Raw genomic sequence first — 21143 nt, forward strand, 5'->3', positions numbered from 1 at the left:
TCGCTGCACTCCCGGGCACGTCCAGGCCATATGCAGGAAGTCAGCCACTGGGGCGTGGCATCGCTCACATTCCGGTGTGTCGCGGAGCCCATACCTGTACAGCCTCTCCGGCGTGTAATAGACATGGTGCAAGTATTTAAAGTGGACCAGGCGATGCCGTCCGTTTAGCGAAATTTTTCTGGATGCCGCGCAGCAGTGTGCCCACATGCTGTCGTCTATCTGGGTATTCAGGTCGGTCTGCCAGGCCAAACGCGATTTAGTATAATGCAATGCAGTATGTTCGTGTCCTATTTTGTAGAGCTTTGTTATGAGTTTTTGAGGTGCCGCAGTGGCAATGACATATGTCAGCTCCGGGACCTCCGGTGGTTCCTCCAGGTCAGGGCCCAATAGCTCCTGGAACGCACTCCTTACCCTATGAAACTGGAAGCGCTGGAGCAACGAGGGCCTCTCTCCTCCCCGAGTCAGTTGCTCCCACGTCTTGACTTTCCCATGGTCGAACAGGTCCCCCATAGTGTGGACACCAAGCTCGCGAAGAGCCTTACAGACCCCCGTTTCCACCAATGTGGGGAGCCATAGCGCCCAGTGGATCGGCATGTTTGGCTCGTACAGGAGCACTTCATCTTGTCTCTGCAGTATGGAGTGCCAGGCATGATTAGTGGTCAGTAGGGAGTCTAACGTCCCCACTCTGCGGTCCATTGGGCCACAGACGGTCGCAGGGAGGGGGACCGGGTCCGCAAACAGCTTTTCCAGTATCACGTGTGGAATGTCCTGGCTACCGTGGATCCACGTGTGGAGGTGGGTGGCCTGCGCAATTCTGTAATAACGTTCCATATCTGGCGCGGCTAGACCCCCTTGTTCATACGGCAGCTTAAGAACCTCCCATTTCACTCTAGGTTGTTTGCCACCCCAGGCCAATCGGACCAGAAGTTTGGTAAGCGTGGCAAAGAAGGCCTTAGACAATACGACCGGGATGTTATTGAAGAGGAAGAGAAACCTCGGGAGAACCACCATTTTCATTATAGCGATGCGCCCCATTAGGGATAGTGGCAGCCTGGTCTAAACCTCAATATCATCGGCTAGTTTATTATAGGTAACGCCGTAGTTCTCTCTAATCATGATTTCGGGGTCAGTATGAAGCATTACACCTAAGTAGCGGATCGGTTCTGTTGACCATTGGAGCAGGTAGTCCATTTCAAAGGGGTCGGTTACCGGAGTAAGAGGGAATGCAACTGATTTGGACCAGTTCACCTTTAGCCCCGAGAGTGCTCCGAAGCGTACCACTTCCCTCAAAACCGAGGAGGGGTTATTGGCCGGTCCCTGACATAAAGTAAGGTATCATCCGCGTATGTAGATATCCCGATCTTGTAAGTGGGATAATTGATGGCCTCATAGGAGTGATATTCTCTAATCGCACAAGCCAAGGGTTCCGCCACCAGTGCGTAGAGTAGCGGCGAGAGGGGACATCCCTGTCTTGTGCCCCTGCTGATATCAAATGGCTCCGAGACCGCGTCGCCCAGACGGACCCGTGCCGTGGGCTTGTGGTAGAGCGCACCTAGTAGTTGGAGGAAGAGGTCGCCCAGGCCCAGTTTCTTAAGTACTCTGCTCAAGAATGGACACTCCACAGAGTCATACGCTTTCTCCATGTCCAGGAACACCGCGATGGCCTTGGAGTCCTGCCGCGTATGTTGTATAGTCCCCATCACCGTGCGTATATTGTAGGTGAGATTGCGTGACGGTATAAAGCCGGCTTGTTCAGGGGCTACCAGTTCAGGGGCAACCATCGCCAAACGTGCCGCCAGTACCTTTGCATAGAGCTTGGCATCCACGTTTAGGAGGGACAGCGGGCGGTACGAGCCTGCGTGGGTGTGGGGCTTACCCGGTTTCAATATTGCTACAATTATTGCCTCCCTCATGGAGGGCGGCATGGTGCCTTCCTCGCAAATATCATCGAATAGGGACGAGAGGTGCGGTATGAGCCTATCTTTGAATGTTTTGTAAAAGGCGACCGTCAGGATGTGGATATTGTGGATATTGTGGTACGCTGAGTAGTGAGTGTACCCCCCCCCCTGTCTCGGTGTATCTCCCTCCAAACGTCCACCAGCCCCAGTCGAACCATCTCAGCCTGCAGTTGCAATGCCGCAGCAGCCGGGCGTCTAGGCGGACCTGCAGATCTATCCAGTTCAGTGTCAAAAGTCAAATTAAAATCCCCCCCCCCCCCCACTGCATCCTAGAGGAGGCCCACTCCGCGCAATGTCCTGCCGCTGCTGTGTAAAAGTCTGGAGAATCATAGTTGGGTCCGTACACATTCATGACCACTAAATCTTGTCCCTTACCCGTACATCTGCTTATCACGAACCTTCCCTCCGGGTCAGCATGTAGTTTTGTGAGGTGCAATTTGGATCTAGGATTGACCCATGTGAGGACCCCCCGTGCGTGAGTGGTGAAGCCCGCATATGTAGAGTTGCCCTGGAGCCCCTTATGTGAGAGCATCTTGCTAGTGTTAGGTAGGTGCGTTTCTTGTAGCAAGGCCAAGTCTATATGGTGTCTTTGTAGGTAGTGTAGGACCTTTCGGAGCTTACGATAATCGTTGAGCCCTCTCACATTCCATGTCAGTGCGTTGAGGGGCTCAGTATCTCTAGTCGTGTCCCCAGATTGTACATTAGCCATAACCTATGCAGTGACGTGTCCTGTGTGCTCCCAGTGTTTCACACCGCACCCCCAACATGGGCAGGGCTCCAACAGTGCAGGGAGTGACACTCCCCAACACCCGCACCTCGTGGGGAGTCGTGTGGTATACGACCATGTGAGCGTCCGAGAGCTTGAGGGTCCCGGCCTCGTGGGCAGTGAGTAGCGCAGCTGAGCGCCAATTACACAGAACATGCGGCAGCAGTAAAACAACCATCAGCATAGCAACAATTTGGAGCTCGCCTGGAGTCCACCCACCAAAAACACCCCACCTCAAAACTTTCAGTCACCCCCCCTCCCACAGCCAACCAACCCCAACCTGGTCTGACCGAGTCCCCTATTTCCCCCCCTCCCCCCGCTGAGAGAAACCCTCGTTGAATCCCCAAACTAGGTCCACTGTGGGCCATAACTGCTGACAGCGCTAGGGCAGAGGTAGTCAAACAAGTTCCATTGCTTTCCCTCCTCCTGTTGGGTCCACCAGGAAATATCACTGTTCTGCCCCTTCACCATCACCCTCCTTGTTTGAGTCGACCGTGGCCTTTAAGTACTGCAGGTAGCTGACTGTCAGGGGTCCCTCCCCCCGCCCCGCAGGAGCTCCCCTTGGCTTGTCTCCCCCAGCGCCCAAGCTCCTTGTTTCTGATTACGACTTGTACCATCAGTGTCAAAGTAGTGCGCCCCCACAATAGTTCGGTCCCATTATGCAATGATCTCACCCGGAGGCCATCTTGTCGGGTCCAGTCGTCTGAATCCGACATTGCGCTGGGAGTATCCCCACGCTCCCGGGGGCGCGTCGTGTAGATCGTCAGGCTGATGTCCCTCCTCGAGTCTCCGACTACTTCCCCGGCTCAATCCTGCTCTTCAAGATCGTTGTTACCACTCGGCTCGGTCGACTGGGTCTCTGGACTCCCTCGCCGCTCTCTGGCCCACACCTTCAGAGATTTTTGCAATTCTTTAGGGTCAGTGAAAAAGTGTGAGTGCCCCTGTCTGTTGATGCGGAGCTTCGCCGGATACAACATGGCGTAATCCAGGCCGAGGTCTCGGAGCTGCTGTTTGTGCGGGGCAAAACGCCTTCTCTCCTCCTGGACTTTTGCCGTGAAATCAGGATACAGAGATATGTCCATTCCCTCGTATTGTAATTTCCCTTTCTCCCGGGCTGTTCTGAGGGCCGCGTCTCTGTCCCTGTAATTAAGCAATTTCGCTATGATTGGTCTGGGATTAGCGCCCGGGGGAGGACGTGGGCCCAGAGTGCGGTGGGCGCGTTCCACAAGGAACATTGGCGAAAAGGTGCCCTCTCCTAGGAGTGTCACCAGGAGCTTTTCTACGAACAGTTCCATTTTACCCGTGTGGGTTGTCTCTGCCACTCCTGTAATGCGGATATTAGAGCGCCGAGAGCGCGCCTCCAAGTCCTCGGACTTGTCCTGGATGATCTGCAACAGTCTACTGAATTGCTTGCGGTCGCCGTCCCACTCCGTTTGCGCTTCCTCGGCTTCGGTCAAGCGGCGCTCCGCCATGTCCAGCCTCTCCGCATGCTTGTCCATCCTCTCAGTCATACGATCCATCCGGTAGGACAGCGCGTCGATCTTAGTGCCAATGGCCGACATGCCGTTCTGTAGGCCCTTTTCCATCGTTGTTAGCATCTCCTTAATCTCTGCGCAGAGAGAGTTCCCCGGCTCTCCACTGTTCGTTGGTGTGTGTACTGCTCGCGGCTCCGGCTCCTTCTGTCGGCGCTGGTCGAAGGACAGTTTCGTCTGGGTTCTATCCCCCTTCCCCATGGCTGTTAGTGGGGGCTCTGTGGTCACACAGGTCGCACTTGCCTCCAGAGTCTGCAACTGCGTACGTTTCCCGCTTGCCCACGGAAAGGGCCCAGCTCAGTGTGGGAGTGCACCCTTCGGTTCCCCTGCACTTCCTCTGTTCTCGTTTGGCCCCAATGACCACTCCGCAGGGGGCTAGCAGGACTGGGCTGTGACTTCTGGGCGCCCTATCCATTCAAGTTTTGGGCCACGTGTGCCCCCAAGCTGGTTGGGTTCAGGCGGCCCCTCCGCCCTGTGGCGGTACAGGAGTGGTCAAGCCCAAGCCGGCGTCTCGATATGAGGAGGGTTCCGCAGCTTCTAGACTCTCGCTTCTGCCGCAATATGTGTCCTCCTTTCTGCTTGGGTGCAGGCTCACCCGTCAGTGCAGGCCGTGTAACAGGGGGAGGCCTCTGGCGCCAAAGTGCGGCTGGTGAGCAATGGCCGCTCTGCAGTGATTACTTCCCTGCGCACCAGCAAGTTTGCCGTCACTACAAGGGATCCTTCCCGCCTCCGCACCCTGCGGCGGGCCTCCGGTGACTGCTCCTGTGACCAGGGGGTAGAGCAAGGTACCTCTGTGTCGGGCTCCGTCGGGCTCCGGGGGGCGGGATCCGCCGCGGCCGCACGTCGGGTCACGTAGCGCGGGTCTCTGAGTAGGAGAGTCCGGTGCCTCAGGGCCTGGTCCGGCGCTCACGGGAGGAGTCCTTTAGATGCTGATTCCGGGCACGGCTCCCGCCAAAAGTCTCACCGGGGCTCAGCCGAGGCAAGCGGAGGAGACCCCCAGCATTTCTTCTTAATGCCACGTCCTAAATAGGATAAATTATCGGATATTGTCGGGCGATCGTGAGGAGCTGCGCTCTTACGCGTCTGCCATCGACGCCGGCTAGCTCCGCCCTCACCACCGACGGTTGTTAATGGTGGTCCCACCCACTTCAAAATCAGCCCCCTATGTTCTCTACAAGAGCGATTTTCTTTACTGAACTAGTCTGTTGAAACGGTCAGCTCAGGCTTTTGTAAAATTTATTTTAAAATGTGAAGTAATATCATTTTTTGCGGCATCCATTTTCTCTGAGTATGTTTTTAATTTAGTTGGGAGAGTTCACCGGAATCCTACTGATATATTTAATACTAGCATGTGGCCTTATATCAAACCATCACAAACTTGCACCATTACACCCTCACACATGCACATTATTACAACCTGACATGCGCCCAGGCATAACACATTCTCACAAGCACAATTACACATCACATCCTCATATGCTCACATGAGAGTCACACACACGCACACACACGCCATCACGCATAGCTTGGACTGCTTCTACAAAATCTGTATGTCTTCTATATGCGAGACGGTGTGCACTGTTTTTGCTTGTGCAGCAGTTTCTGAGGGTATGTAATAAATGCCTGCACTGCTGCTGCAGTGTGAGGAAGCTTGTGGTGCTGATGCCTGGCCATTACTGTTCTGTGTATGCCAAGCTGTGCATTTCACATGCTGCACATGTGCAGTGTATGTGAGGTAAACTTGCACTGCTGTGCCACCCGTACAGTAGAGAAGCTTGCACTGCTGTGCCACACATGCGTTAGAGAAACAGGCACTGCTGCTGCCACCTGTTTATGTGTTAGAGAAGCTTGCACTGCTGCTGCCACCTGTTTATGCATTAGAGAAGCTTGCACTGCAGCTGCCACCTGTTTATGCGTTAGAAAAGCTTGCACTGCTGCTGCCACCTGTTTAAGTGTTAGAGAAACTTGCACTGCTGTGCAACGTACATTATTTTAACAATTTTCTGAAGCACAAGCCACGTAATATGTGAATTGATAATACAACAATATACAAATCGATCTCCAAATTATTGTGCTTGTCTTGTGTCTTTATTGTCATCAAGTGAAAGAAATAAAGACACAAGACAAGCACAATAATTTGGAGATCGATTTGTATATTGTTGTATTATCAATTCACGTATTACGTGGCTTGTGCTTCAGAAAATCGTTAAAATTTGTATTCAATCTTTGATTGAATAATTAGTAGGGACTGGGTGTGGGATATAGGAAATGTCATAATACTTTTGGTTCAGTAATAGTGTGTGTGTAAATTTTACATGAGCGACCGAATCTCTTTAGACACCCACTTTTCATTATTCACAAACATGTACATTATAGAACCTTGCACTGCCATCTGCTTATGCGTTAGTCACTTGCACTGCTTCCGCCACCTGTTTTTGTGTTAGAGAAGCTTGCACTTCTGTTGCCAACTGTTTATGCGTTAGTGCAGCTGTGCGTCACACTTACGTTAGAGAAGTTTTACTGCTGCTACCTGTTTTTGCGTTAGAGAAGCATGCACTGCTGCTGCCACCTATTTATGTGTTAGAGAAGCTTGCGCTGATGCTGGCACCTATTTATGTGTTAGAGAAGTTTGTGCTGCTAACTGTTTATGTGTTAGAGATGCTTGCCCTGCTGCGCCACACATACATTGGAGAAGCTGGCACCGTTGATGCTGCCACCTGTTTATGTGTTAGAAGGCCCTTGACTGGACCGCGTCCTTCCTCTCCGTCGGAACCCAGAGCGTCCACCTCCCACCCTTCTGATCCGAAGCCACCAACATCATCTGTGGCGTCCCCCAGGGCTCCTCCCTCAGCCCGACGCTGTTCAACATCTACATGGCCCCCCTCGCACAAGTGGCCCGCCAGCACAACCTCAACATCATCTCCTACGCCGACGACACCTAGCTCATCCTCTCCGTCACCAAGGACCCACACACCGCCAAAACCAACCTCCACGAGGGAATGAAGGCCGTCACTGACTGGATGAGGAGCAACCGTCTGAAGCTGAACTCGGACAAGAAGGAGGTCCTCATCCTCGGACCCACCCCCTCAGCCTGGGACGACTCCTGGTGGCCGACCACACTGGAAACAGCACCAACACCCACCGACGATGCACGCAACCTAGGATTCATCCTCGACTCCTCCCTCTCCATGGCTAAGCAGGTCAACGCCGTCTCCTCCTCCTGCTACAACACCCTCCGCATGCTCCGCAGGATCTACAAGTGGATCCCGACCGAAACAAGAATAACGGTGACACAGGCCCTCGTCAGCAGCAGACTGGACTACGGCAACGCACTCTACGCAGGAATCCCAGCCAAACACCTACGATGACTACAGCGCATCCAAAACGCCTCCGCTCGACTGATCGTCAACGTCCCCCGCCGCAGCCACATCAACCCCCACCCGAGAGATCTACACTGGCTCCCCGTCAACAAGAGGATCACCTTCAAGCTCCTCACCCATGCACACAAAGCACTCCACAACGCCGGACTAGCCTACCTTAACAGCAGACTCAGCTTCTTCACCCCCACCTACCAGCTCCGCTCTGCCAGCCTCGCCCTCGCTGCTGCCCCCGCATCCAACGAACAACCTCCGGCGGCAGATCCTTCTCCTACGTCGCCGCCAAGACCTGGAACACCCTCCCTACCCACATACGGCAGACTCAAGACCTACTCGCCTTCTGAAGACTCCTCAAGACTTGGCTCTTCGAGCAGTAGCAGCACCACCCCCATCCCCTCAGCGCCTTGAGACCCTCATGGGTAAGTAGCGCGCTCTACAAGTACTCTGATTGATTAGAGAAGCTTGCACTTCTAATGCCACCTGTTTATGTTTTAGAGAAGCTTGTACTGCTACTGCCACCTGTTTGTGTGTTAGAGAAGCTTGCACAGTTGCTGCACATTCTGTGCCTGCGGTGTGTGTTAGGGTAAAGTCAGATTGGAATACAATAGTAATACATTTTGCAGATCGCTTAAACATCTGGAAGCTTTCAGACCGTCCCCTAACTAGCAGCACCTTTTTGACTTTGCATTACCGTGGGACAGACAGCTGTCAGCGTGAAAGAGCGTGCACGATTTTAAGATAGTGGGAGTGAGACACACACGAGGCAGCGCCCAGCCTGCAGACCGAGAGGCCTCTTACCGGATGGTCGGCTGATCCCCGCTCAGATGATTGAACCTCTTGTGCAGGTGCTCGATCTGCTCCGATGTGACTGGTGGGGGAAAAGAGAGAAATGTTAATGGATCGAGAACCTTGGATATAATGAGGTGAATACCTCACACCTGAGTCTATGCAGCAGGGATGCAATGTGTGATTTAATGAAGAACCGACAAATTGCACCATTTCGTATTCACCATATATTAATTTTTCTTTCCTTTTTAGTATATTCAACATATTGATTAATACAATTCAAATTGTAAGATGCCATTATCATTAATGTTCTTTTGATGACATTTTTTGTAAATGCTAATAAAAAATTATAACACAAATTGCACCATTTCACTTGCACCTGCTGCGGTCCAGTCTCACCCATCCCTCATTCTCCCAACGCGCCTCATCGCCTTCCCCGCATAACCTATCAGTTCAGTGGAGTCTCGCTCGACCCCACTCCACTAAGGTGCCCAAAGGAAGCCTCAGTCAGTCCCACCTCAAATCCTCATGCTCGCCGCTGGTCTCATACAGAGTCCCACTTCGGCTTCTTTGCAGGGTTCACACAGTTCAGAGGAGTCTCACCCTTTTCCTCCATCACTGGTCACCTACAGTACAATGGAGTCTCACTAATTCCAAACATTGCTGGTATCATACACTTCAATGGAGTCTCACCTATGCCTAGTCACAAGCCTCACACACTTCAGTGGAGTCTCACTCTTTTCCTTCATCGCTGGTCTCATACTGTACAATGGTGTCTTGAATATTCTTCATGTCGCTGGCCTCATATGCTTCAATGAAGTCTCACTCATACCCTCATCACGTGCCTCACACACAACCAACGAGTTTCACTCCTTCCGCGAATGGAGTCTCACACACTGCACATGCTCTCCTCGTTTGCTACTAGCCAGCCTCTCATTACTCGCCTTGTTGGTCTCATTCAGTACCAGGCCAGGCTCCAGGAATTTTCAACTGGATGGGCCATGGGTGCCTTCGGGTGGGCCACAGTGGGCCCAATTTTTGGTCCTTCTGGAGGTAGCCTACAAGTTCTAGATTAAATCATATCTACTTCCAAACAGGCACCAACATACAAATGGTCGATATGTGTGCATACAGTGCATATATATGAAATACCAGCATTTGTAAAGCGCACAGCTGTCTCCGGAGAGGTGTACTGGCGCTGGGGCCCCTCAGGAAGATTAAGCAAGCTATTGCCCAGAGTCACATAGTGCTGGGCAAACCTGGGGCCGGCGTCGGGGATCGAACCATGAACCCCCATGGTCCGAAGTCAGGCAACCTGGCCGCTGTGCCACACCTCTTCCATATTGAGGGTAGAGTAGTGGTAGATTGAGCGAAGGTTCATTATAGTGTTTAGGGGTTACTGGTAGAGATACGTAAGCATTTTGAGTGTTGTAGTCTTAGTTTGATACTCTCAAATTATACAAACACAAAACACCAATGCTTTGCGAGTTCAAAGTGTATGACTGGAAATAATGTGTGTATTAACATGGAGGGAAGTTCTCATCCTACACACACAGGGAAATGCTTATCGTACCTCCAGAAAGCTTCCTAAATGGAATGACGACTATACAGAACTGCTGGAATTGGGATTGAAATCACCAACTCTCCAGGCTGCAATCTTCATGTCCTTTGCACAGGAGTCTGGGGAAGACATTTCACGTGGAAGTGTGAAAACCACAGTTCCACCATCTCAGATAACTGAGAAAGAGAATTAAGGAAGATAAACAAGAGTAGGTTAACATAACAGAAATCTACAAGAAATGGTGAAGACGTGTGGAAGAAAATCCTTGAGATCAAATGTTTAGGCCGTTTAATCATAATTTCAAGATGAAGCCCTTCAATAAGATCCCACCTTTCATCCCAGACAGACAGAAAGCTGGTTATGGACAGCGTAGCACACAGCCTGATCTGATTCATGGTTGCTTTCTCTGGGTTAATCTCTCATTTAGTCTATTAATGCAACTACACAAAACACTTTGCAGTGATGCTGGCTATAGAGTAAAGCCAACCTCAACTCATCAACACAAGGTCTGCAACTGGCTCCCAGGTCAGCCTATAGCAACTTTAAGGTGTTTGCCTTTTTCACAAACGTTGGTTGCCATTTAGTGCAGGAGATCAAACCCTATCCCCCTAAGCAGGAGCGCCTAGCTTCTTCCAGATTCGAGCAACCACCCCCAATATACATTTGCATACAAATGATGACCAATGATAATGCATTAAATGATCTGTGCATTTCCAACAATGTCCCAAAAAGCAGAATGTGTCAGTTATTCCTTTGATGGTGTGTTAAACTTTTCAATGATAAACTCCAATTTTCCTCTTATAATTTACATTTGAGAGATATGTCCTGGAGCACCTTAATTCTGCATATTTCTACACCGGCTATAGCTAAGAACAGAATGCTCAGTGGTGTTACCAGGCCTCTGCAGCCTTTTGGTGCAGGGGGGGTCCCTCAACCCTTCAGAAGGCCCCAGTCATTCCATGGCCAATGAATATCTGTGAGATATGGGTAGCTCAGGGGCACCTCATCTAATTCTGAAAGGGGGCCCCATTATTTTAGGTAATGCCATTGGGAATGATTTGACTCCATCAGGGTCCTCGCGATCCCACAGCAACATTCTGCCGACCCCACTGCAGTCTTAAGAAAGAAAGGTGCACTGTGTTTGCATGTTAGATGACCTCTTGTAGTTGAGGAAGAAGTTATAGTGTTCGGCTATAATTTTAAACTCGAAACACAAACGTAAACAGCATCACCTTCAAAAGCCTTTATCTCTGGCTGCTGTCAGTGACATAGCCAGTGTGTCATGGGTCCTAGTGCAAGAAACAATCTGATTCCCCTATTTGAACAGTGAAATAAAGCAATAATCAGGTTTCAGTAGCACCCTTCAGCCTCTGGGCCCTGGTGCCACTGCACCTGCTGCATCCTGGTATCTCTTATCTTTTGCTGGGGGATAGTGAATCGTGTGAGCGAGTGCAGAGTGTGTGATGCCAGTGCAGGTTGAAAACTATGCAGATCTGAGGGCTCATGTGAGTGTCGGGTGAGGGGAGTGTGTGCAGAGTGAAAGGAGTGAGTGCAGGGTGGTGTGAGCAGTGTAAATGCAGGGTGGGTGGTGTGTATGTGTGTCAGTGCAGGGTGAGCAGCGAGATTGAAGTATGATCTGTGACTGGTTAGAGGAGTTAGTTAGTGCAGGCTGAATGATGTGTCCCTATAAGTTCCAGCTGACTATTGTGCTTGTGGGCAGACAGTGAACATAGTGCCTGTATAAGTGCAGGCTGCGAGGTGTCTGTGTGAGTGCAGAGTGAGAGGGGGGAGTGCAAGGTGAGTGGTGTGACTCCAGGGTGAGTGATGCGCTTGTTTGCATGTTGTGAGTGCAGGGTGAGTGGTGGCCCATGAGAGTGACAGGTTAGCTGTGGGAGTACTTATGTTGGTGCACGGTGAGCGATGTGCCAGTGTGATAGTAGCATGAGAGGAGTGACTGGAGGTGAGAGATGTGACCATATGAGTTTGGGTGCGGGTGAAAGTGCAGAGTGGGAGGAATGAATGCATGGTGAGTGATGTGCTTCTTTGTGTGAGATTGCAGGGTGAGCAGTGAGAGTGACAAGTGAGTGAAGTATCACATGAGTGCAGGGTGAGTACTGTGCTTGTGTGACTGTAGGGTGAGTGCCAGGTGAATAGTGTGAGTGCATGGTGAGTTGTGTGAGTACAGTTTGATCGCTGTGCGGGCAGGTTAGTGGTGTGCTAATGTGGCCACAGGGTAAGTGGAGAAAGACCGGCGTGAGTTAATGGTGAGTGGCGTGAGTGCATTGTGGTCCCTGTGAATACAGCATGAACGGGGAGCTTGTGTGAGTTCAGGGTAACAGGAGGATAAATGGTGTGAGTGCAGGGTAACAGCATGAGTGCATAGTGAGCAATGTGAGTGAAGCGTTATCGCTATCAGTGCAGGGTGAGCATGAGCGGTGACAATGAGGAGTGAGCTGACTGAATGCTGGATGTATGCCCAGACACCTGGAGTAACTCAGCATGTTATTCACAGTTGGCGAGTATAGTTTTAAATATACTATGGCTATTATGACATCAAACAGTGATGGAGGGTGAAGGAAATAAATAATTTGCTGATCCTGCAACAAACAAAATATTGTGATTAGGGTTGCCAGCTGACTGAATTTCTATCAGCACCACCTTTATTTTGATGTCTCGGCCAATACAAAAAGCACCTAAAGCCGGTAAATATAAAGTACTTTTAAATGTGTTCTAGAGCTGCATTAATGATCCAAGACAATTAATTAAAGGAAAGAAAGACAGAAAATAATTAAAACTACGATTTTATTTACAGCGTTATTTAGTATCACAGCCTGGCCTTTGCAGACTGCTTAAACAACAAATGGCCGATATTTTTCTCTTGGACCTATTTGCCGCATTCGACACGGTTTCACATCAGATATTGCTCAGAAGATTAAAGGAAAATGGACTAAGAAACTCTGCCTTTCAGTGGATGACGAGCTTTCTATCTGCTCGCTCTCAGACCGTCAACCTAGGCCCGTATCGCTCGGCACCTATGGAATTGTCCAAGGGAGTACCTCAGGGCTAATGCTTGAGCCCTAAATTGTTTAATATCTATGTTGCCTCCTTAGCCAATCTCCTGAGAACGTATGGGTTCACCCCCATATCCTACGCTGACCATACACACCTGCTTTTCCCATTCGACAAACTAACTCCATCTGTACAATCGGCCTTCTCTTCTGGTATGAGAGCCATCTCACACTGGATGAAGAGTAATTTCCTCCAGTGTAATGTTGGGGAAAATGGAGATTCTGCTTTTCTGAGAGGCCCCCTTACTATGGACGCCTGAATGGTGGCCGGCCGATCTGGGTGCCCCTCCTGCCCCCAAATCCACTATTAAGAACTTAGGCATCCGTCTGGATCAAGCCGTTACTCTGAAGGAGCATACTGCTCAGACAAGTGGCTCCTGTTTCCATACATTGGGCCTACTCCGCCGAGTCTTTCCTTTGCTTCCTGATTCAATTCAGAAGACTGTGACTCAAGCACTTGTATTAAGCCGTCTGGACTCATGCAATGGTCTGCTGATCTCTGCCAATGAGGCCTCGCTCAGCAGACTGCAGGTAGTCCAGAACACGGCGGCGCGATTGGTCCTCAAAGCCCCCCTTAGGACTCCTTCCCGCCCCCTTCTTTGCAGCTTCATTGGCTTCCTATACTTCAACGGGTAAGATTCTGTTTGCTGCACCATCCATAAGGCGTTGTTCAATCTTGGTCCCACCTATCTCTTGGAAAAATTTACACCTTACCTACCTTCCAGGTCTCTCTGCTCGGGCTCCAAACATCTTCTCGCTATTGGAACGAGCTCCCCCTACACTTGAGACAATGCACTGATCACCTGCAATTTAGGAAGTTGCTCAAGTCAACTCTTTTCTGTCTCTGACTCAGCTGTAGTAGCACTACATCCTTGCTGCCCGTCTGAAGCGCAGAGATAACTCTCCGGGGGTTGATTCAGGTGCTATTTAAATAAATAAATGGATGTGCTGTATTTACAATACGGTCCACCATGGCGCAAGCATTGACAGATGCGTCAGAAATTTTGACGCACCTGTTGGTGCAAATGTCATGCATTGCTGGAGTTGTGTCGCAAGCAACTCTAGCAATGCATGGAGAGGCCTATCCTCATGGTGCTGCGTCACTCCTTACGCCTGCTCCAAGCAGGCGCAAGGTTTTGACGCAGTGGCATCCTAGCAGTGGCACAGTGAAATCTTGTAGATTTCACTGCGTCACTTCTACAAGGCTTTTTTGCATTTGAACGCCACGCTGTATACATTATACTTGGCGCATGTATAATGTGACCCAGGGCTTTACAACGTGACGCATCTCCCTAGATGTGTCACGTTGTAAATGGGCCACATTTTTACGCCAGAAAAAGTCACAAAAAGTGACGCAGTGGCGGCGGAAAAATTATGCAAGAGGCTTGTAAATATGCCCCAAATCCTCGTTAACCAGTTATCAAAGACATATAAATGGTCTTTTAAGGACCTGTGAAAAACTCTGGTGTGGCTGAGATAGGATGCCAGATATTGTCCAGCCGACCTCACAGCAGCTCAAGACCACCACAACATTTTGCCCGATGACACAGAGAAAGAGGAATTTAAGATGTGCACTTTGCAATTGGTTTTATGCTGTGACTGGGAGGGCCAAAGGTGATGTTTGGGTGGGCCTGGCCCACCCTCTAGAACCGGGCCTGAACAGCACATAAAGTCGCACACATTCTCAATATCATTGGACTCATGCACCACAGTGATTTATCCGCCTTTCCCTACCTCATAAACTACTAATAATGAGGCTCGCTCATTACTCATATTGCTCACACAATAAACTTCAGTGGATTCTCACACATTCCTGGCTCCAAACTCTATAATACATTTTAGACAAATTCCAAGCAGACCAGTGCCATAGGTTTTCCATAATGAAACTTGAAGGGCTTATATGAACACTAGCCTTTTGAATCCCGATGTGCTGCCTGGAATTCGTGGTGTATCTTGGTCCTATGGGGGGAGTACGCCTCCCACAACCCCCTGCAGCTGGAGAGCAGAAGGAGTGGCCATGGCACTCTAAAGCACTCTCCTGCTTCTCGCAGAGTGGAATGCGCTGGAATTTGTGGTGTTTCTAGGACCTGTGGGACACTACGCCTCCTACAAATCTCCCTGCTGCTGGAGAAGAGAAGGAGGGGCCATATTGCTATAAAGCGCTCTACTGCTTCCCGCAGTGTGGGATGCACTGCCTGGAGTCCGTGATGTTTCAAGGCTCTGTAGGGGGACAATGCACAACCCCCTGCTGCTGGAGAACAGAAGGAGTGACCATAGTGCTCTAAAGTGCAGAATTGTAACACAGGCCCCTGCAGCCCCCGCGGTGACGGGGGGCTCCCAAGTTCAAGGGGGCCCCCTCAGCCCAGTACTCTGGCCGGAGATCTCCTGATTGAGTCCTAGAGGGCGCCCCTCCACATACCTTGCAGGGGGGGGGGCTCAAGTTTCGTTATGCCAGTGCTAAAGCGCTCTCCTGCTCACCACAATGCGGGCGTGCCCAGGTATAAATCCTTAACTCCGTCCCTACAACTGAGTCCAGCTCAGGAAGAGCTAAAGGGGCCTTGACCATCTTGGTTTCCTTGTTTCTCAAGGGTAAGCTGGAGGAGCTAGTCACTGGTGCATTCAATCTTCAAGCTTGATCGATAACTTTTCAGAGTGCTCCCTAAACATTAGTGCTGAATTTTTATAATGCCAACCCGACATCATCTAATTTGGGAATGCACACGCCTTTAGTTGCTTTTTGAAAGGTAGCAAGAGAGGGAATTTTAGTGTGTTGCTAGTTGTGATTTTAACATCAATTTGTGGGAGGCTCTAAACCAAATCCTAGTTGTACATCTAGTTGTAAGATTAGTCCAGGCCTACATATGGAGCATACCCAGAAAGGGAATTTCCTTGATACTATTCTTAGCGAGCTTAATCTAGTTATTTCCTTTGATAAACTTGCTTCTTTTGTTTCTCCCTACACCTACCCCACATTCTCAGGACGAGGGTGTGCTTCTATAATTGGTTTTGTCTTTGTTTTTGCCCCCTTTTATAGCCAGATAAGATATATTAACATCCAGGAAAGAAGTTTTAGTGATGATACCCCAATTTGTCTGTCTTGAGGTGGCGAAAGCCAGTTCTAAGGAGCTCGCACAGTAGGAACAGTCAGGGCCGGCTCTAGGCTCATGGTGGCACTGGGCAAGGAGCGTAGGTAGGGGGCCCGGAAGAGGTGGTCCTGGCGGGGCGGAGCGCGCAGGCCAGTAAAGAGGGGAGGGGGTCAGGGTGTTTAGTAGTGGAACAGAGCCGGAGGCCACCAAATCCCTGCCAGGGGCCACCACGCAAATATGTATCCATCCTCAGAGGATTCATATATTAAGGATATATATTGGCGTGGGGGCCCCTGGGGTTTGGTGGCCCTGTGCAGGTGCACAGCTTGCACATGCCTAGAGCCGGCCCTGGAACAGTGAATGGGTTGTAAGTAACCAAGGGAGATGATTAAGATGGTCACAAGTTATGCCTGATGATTTTAATAGGAAGTCGTTCTCCAGTTGTGTTTCTTAGCTTGACATTGGTTTAAATCACGAGCCCCTGCACAATGAGATAGTGAGTGCCTTTATTTCCATCACCCATAAAGTAGGAAACCTCCTCATGTTACCGCCATTAAGAAAAGTGGCGCTCACTAGGTGATAGTCTGATAAGGGGGTATGTTAGCGTATAGAAGATTGCAGAGAGCTCTGAACCTAGAGACAAGTTATTGGTTACCGCCTCGTGAATTAGTTATAAATTAGAGATTAAAAGGTTTAAAAATTGCCCTAAAAATTAAGCTTGGGTGCATTTTCTTTAATCATGTTGTTTGAATAATAACTCCCTGTTCTGGGCCATCATTAACTGTGCCTGTCTTGCTGTGAATGATAATGGGTCTTTCTGCCACCACATTTACCCCCATAACTGGGTAACACATTTTAGCAGGATTTAAAATTACACGGCTTCCAACATTGGTCATGATATCTAGATGTCTAGTGGTGGAGTGTACAATTTAGAGGAAGTTAAAGCAAGTATCCTGGGACTTTCAAAGAGCAGGACCCCTGGCTCAGATGGGACCCCGCCAGAAGTGTACTTAAGTGAGCTTGGTGTTTGAGCCTCTTTATGCACACAAATCTTAAACACAGCTGTCAAGAAGGGGATCTGCACTATTGGGCCGCCTCCATTATAGTCCCTGTATTTAAAAAGGGAGGCAATGACAATCCACAGTGCTAAAGGCCGATTCCTCTGATTGATTCTGTTGTGAAGGTCATTGGCGGATTGTCCTTAGTAGATTGAATGCCTTTGTGGCCTTTATGAATGACCTGGAGCTGGCCATAAACTTGAAACCTTTTGCAATGATGGTTGGTCTCTGAGCTACTGGAACCAAGACTTTCCACATTGAGGGCCATATATATTTTTTTGTGGAGTTTTATATAGCGCAAACTAGACCGAGAGGTATCAGAGCTCTTTACATAAGCACCAGTTACGTTACAGATGGACAAATTCATTTTTGTTAGGCAGAGGAAGATGAAGTGATTTGCCCAGAATCAGAGAATGTTGAGCGTTCCTGCCAAGACTCGAACCAGGTTCTCCAGCTCCGAGGTCGAAAGCCTTATTAACAAAGGTTCCGGCCTTCTTTTATTTGAGGATCCTGCTTGACTCCGATATAAACTGGACAGGGCCGTCTTAACAGCATTATAGGCCTCTGGGCAAAGTAGTGCACTGGGCCCTGTCTACACAACCACTCACAGGAAAAGAAATGTTTAACGAAAAATTTGTGTTAAATTCTGGTCTGCAAGTGGGCTACTACGCTTGTGGGGCCCCTGGGCAACTGCACAGCATGCCCATGTGTTAAGACGGCACTGGAGCTGAAAGCCTTGTATTCGAGCAAAAAGTGATGAACTATTGAGGGCAATCCTGGGAGTCACAGGCTTTGGATCTGTGATGGGGAGGAAACCTTTGTACACATTGATATCTGAAGTTATCCACTGATATCTTGGGTTACACCTTTGTTGAGCATCTACAGATCATTGATTTTGCTTTTTAGGGAACTGTTAATTGTACCGCATTGTGTTCCATCTTACATAGTGCATGAAGAGTTGGATGCTAGTTACCTCTCTGATATTGTTGTTCTTTGCCCTCAATCGCACTGGGTAACAGTGTAGTTTAGGGCAGAAAAAAACTTAACAGAGAGTTTTTGTTGGATTGCCTCTCCCTTGACAAAGCACAATGCTTTCCTTGGCTAATGTATATTAAAGAGTCTTGTGTCCATCTGGAGAGGTGTGATCTATTTGATAACACTGGGGCATTGGGTAAATATGACTTGACTGAGTTTAAAAAACAAAATTACAGCAGCTGCAATTTGATAGGGAAGGAATGGAACTGTTAAAAACTACAGCCCTGGAGTTTGCCCTGTTGAAAACTGAATTGCAACTGGAATTGTATATCACATTTGTAACCAATAACAGCCATGGTGTTTTGCTTACAAGATTTGTGTTATATTTATTCCACTGGTGTTTAGTGGTCCCAAAAGTGTGGAAGGATGCTAAAAATGTAGGTCCTGAAACTGCCACCATGAGTCTCTGCAAGACATCTTGCACTTTGTAATGTTTTGTGGGTATTATTATACACCAAGGAAAGATTTTATCATACCTCTTTTAAAGAAATAGGATTTTTGTCAAGTTCCCCCTGCTGTATTGTTTTAGGTTGCGCTAGACAGATCATGCGCTGTATCTTTCAATCCTGCTGCAATCTGTCTGTGGGCTTCAAGTACATTCCCTTTCGTGCCATTGCTTTTCAATTGCCTATGTCAAAGTCCTTCAAAAATCCTTGCTTGCTAGTGGTTTGGCCTGCCTCTTTGCCCCTCCTTTCTCTCTTCTGTTCTTTCCAGAGAGCAGGGACTTAGTACTGTCTCATTACGCGTTGGTACTTTATCTGTTCTCTGGGGGACTATTTTTTTCTTGGTTTCCTGCTCTGTTACTGTTTGTCTGTGTTCAGCTTCAGTGCCCTGGCTGCTTACATTTAAATTTAACAATGTTCCTCCATTCCTCCCCTTTGACACCACAGTTGTGTGACTGCTGCCTCCCCTATAGTGCCTCCTGCTCCCTTGCTTGTGTTCTAAACAGCTGCTCTTACCTCCCCTTCAGACTGCAGCTGCCTCCTATTCCCTCCTGCTTCTAGGGCTCTTTTCTCCCCTGCAGCCTATGTGGCGTTTCTGATTCGACTCCCCTTGTTTAGAAGCAAACAATTACAGCATCCAGAGCATGAGTTTCTCGGCTTAAAAAATAAGAATGAAAGATGGCTTCATTAGGGCTGGTTTTGCTATTCAATATTATCATCTGGAAAACTTGAGATCTCAGATAATGACAACACGTACTTTGCGCACAGCCTGGGATGCTGGATGCGTCAGTGGGCAGTTGGTTTTCCAATCCCTTGGTTTGGTTTTCTTTTACAAATCGCCATTTGTGAGCCCAACTGCATCAACTATTCAGAATACAACTCACAGACTGCACCTAGTTAAATGAAATCTCATAAGCCTGGAAATAACTGCAAATGCATTTACATTGCGTTTGATGCTACTGAAAACAACATTCTAGCACTTTTGATGGACAGAGTATGAGCTTTTTATGAGGTTTAATAGTGCCGGTCTCTGTCCCAGTTGGATAACAAAATTCCAGCTTCATAAACTTCATTCACACCTTGCTTTCTTCCTGCTCACCCTACTCTTCTTCCTCTTCTAATCACACGTTCCCTTTTATACTGTGCCCTTCCTTCCCTCCCCCTCAAAACACATTTTCCTTCTCTTGCCCGCAGTGGTCGAAGTGGGCGGGATCAGCTGGGCACAACGTGCCTCTACTTCTCTAATTTCCTAGAATCTGTTCCCCATCTTTCTTATTTTAAACATACCTCCTGGAACACGCAGCGAAGGAAAAGGACTCTGCAATTTCCTTTTCCTGCATGCTCAGAGAAGATAAGGACAGTGTCCAGTTCCCCCTCTTCCCTCTCTTTCTGTCTTGCTCCTCATTTAGTGAAAACCGAGACTTCAAGATACAGGTAATAACTTCTCTTTCCTCCTTCCGTTTACTTTCTCCCCTTTGAAATTGATCCAAAAAAAGAAAAACAGTGTTGCTGGAAACGTTGTCTTTTTCTGACATTTTTCAATTTCTAAGTGCAGCCTCAGGGTAGAAATAAATAAAACTTTTCAAATATTAAAAATAAATAACTAGCTAACTAAAGTAAGACAGGGTAGATGCAAGGTGGCCAGATTGATTTATTCACAACTAAACATATTAGCGCCACTTTACAGATTTTGCCAGTGAAGCGCTACTTTTGTTTTCTCGTCACTCTTTGAACAACATTGTTTTCCCTGGGTGGGAAACTGCACTATTCCTGGAGATACTGAAATACCTGCTTGATGGGTGAATTGGAAAACAAAATGTGTACACCAGCTGCATGTTCACGAATGTGTTCTTTTTAAACCATACTGCTTATGTTTTGTAAGGATATAAGCAACGTGTATTGAAACGGGTCCCTTCTGTGCCCTGTAGTCATGGCCCTAACTTTTCAGGCAAAAGCACTCACTAATTCTGAATAATGAGTGTAAAAAGAAAAAAAAGGTAACCATATTGCTCCTGCTTACATTTCACATGATTTACTTAATCTTGCATTCCCTTGGAGTGTTTGCTTTTTCTAGGATATTGTTAATATTTTTTTAGGCAGCATATTGCTCTTGACTACACCTTGTAGTCCTTTATCTTATGTAACATTTCCTATACAGTGATTTACACACATATGATTGATTGTCTCTGTGTAATATTTGTAATGTAAAGTGCTCTTACACCCTACACTGGTATTAGTGGTGCTGTAAATGTTCTCATACTTTATTATTTTGACATTTTACACATGCTAACAGTCTCTGGAATTTGTTTGCCTTATTAGTACCAGTGGAACATACATCTGCAGCAGTGAGAAAGGTAACCAGTCAACCTTTGCAAAGGGCCCTCCACTTCACAGCAGCACAAGTCACATTTTATGGGAACTTTTGATACGGTTGAGCTATAAACAATTTACTAATTAAAATCGTCAGATTATG

At 48.5% G+C, this 21143-nt stretch overlaps 1 protein-coding gene across 1 annotated transcript in view; it reads right to left on the reverse strand.

Moving 5' to 3' along the window:
- The window catches only part of TESC (tescalcin), a 269377-nt gene that overhangs the window by 51196 nt on the left and 197038 nt on the right, over positions 1 to 21143 (reverse strand). The window contains exon 2 of the mRNA XM_086943266.1: positions 8432 to 8501. Coding sequence (XP_086799392.1) covers positions 8432 to 8501 — 70 coding nt within the window. The remainder of the gene's footprint in view (positions 1 to 8431; positions 8502 to 21143) is intronic.

The sequence above is a fragment of the Lissotriton vulgaris genome, chromosome 11 (genome assembly GCF_964263255.1).
Source record: "Lissotriton vulgaris chromosome 11, aLisVul1.2, whole genome shotgun sequence".
Lineage (NCBI taxonomy): Eukaryota > Metazoa > Chordata > Amphibia > Caudata > Salamandridae > Lissotriton > Lissotriton vulgaris.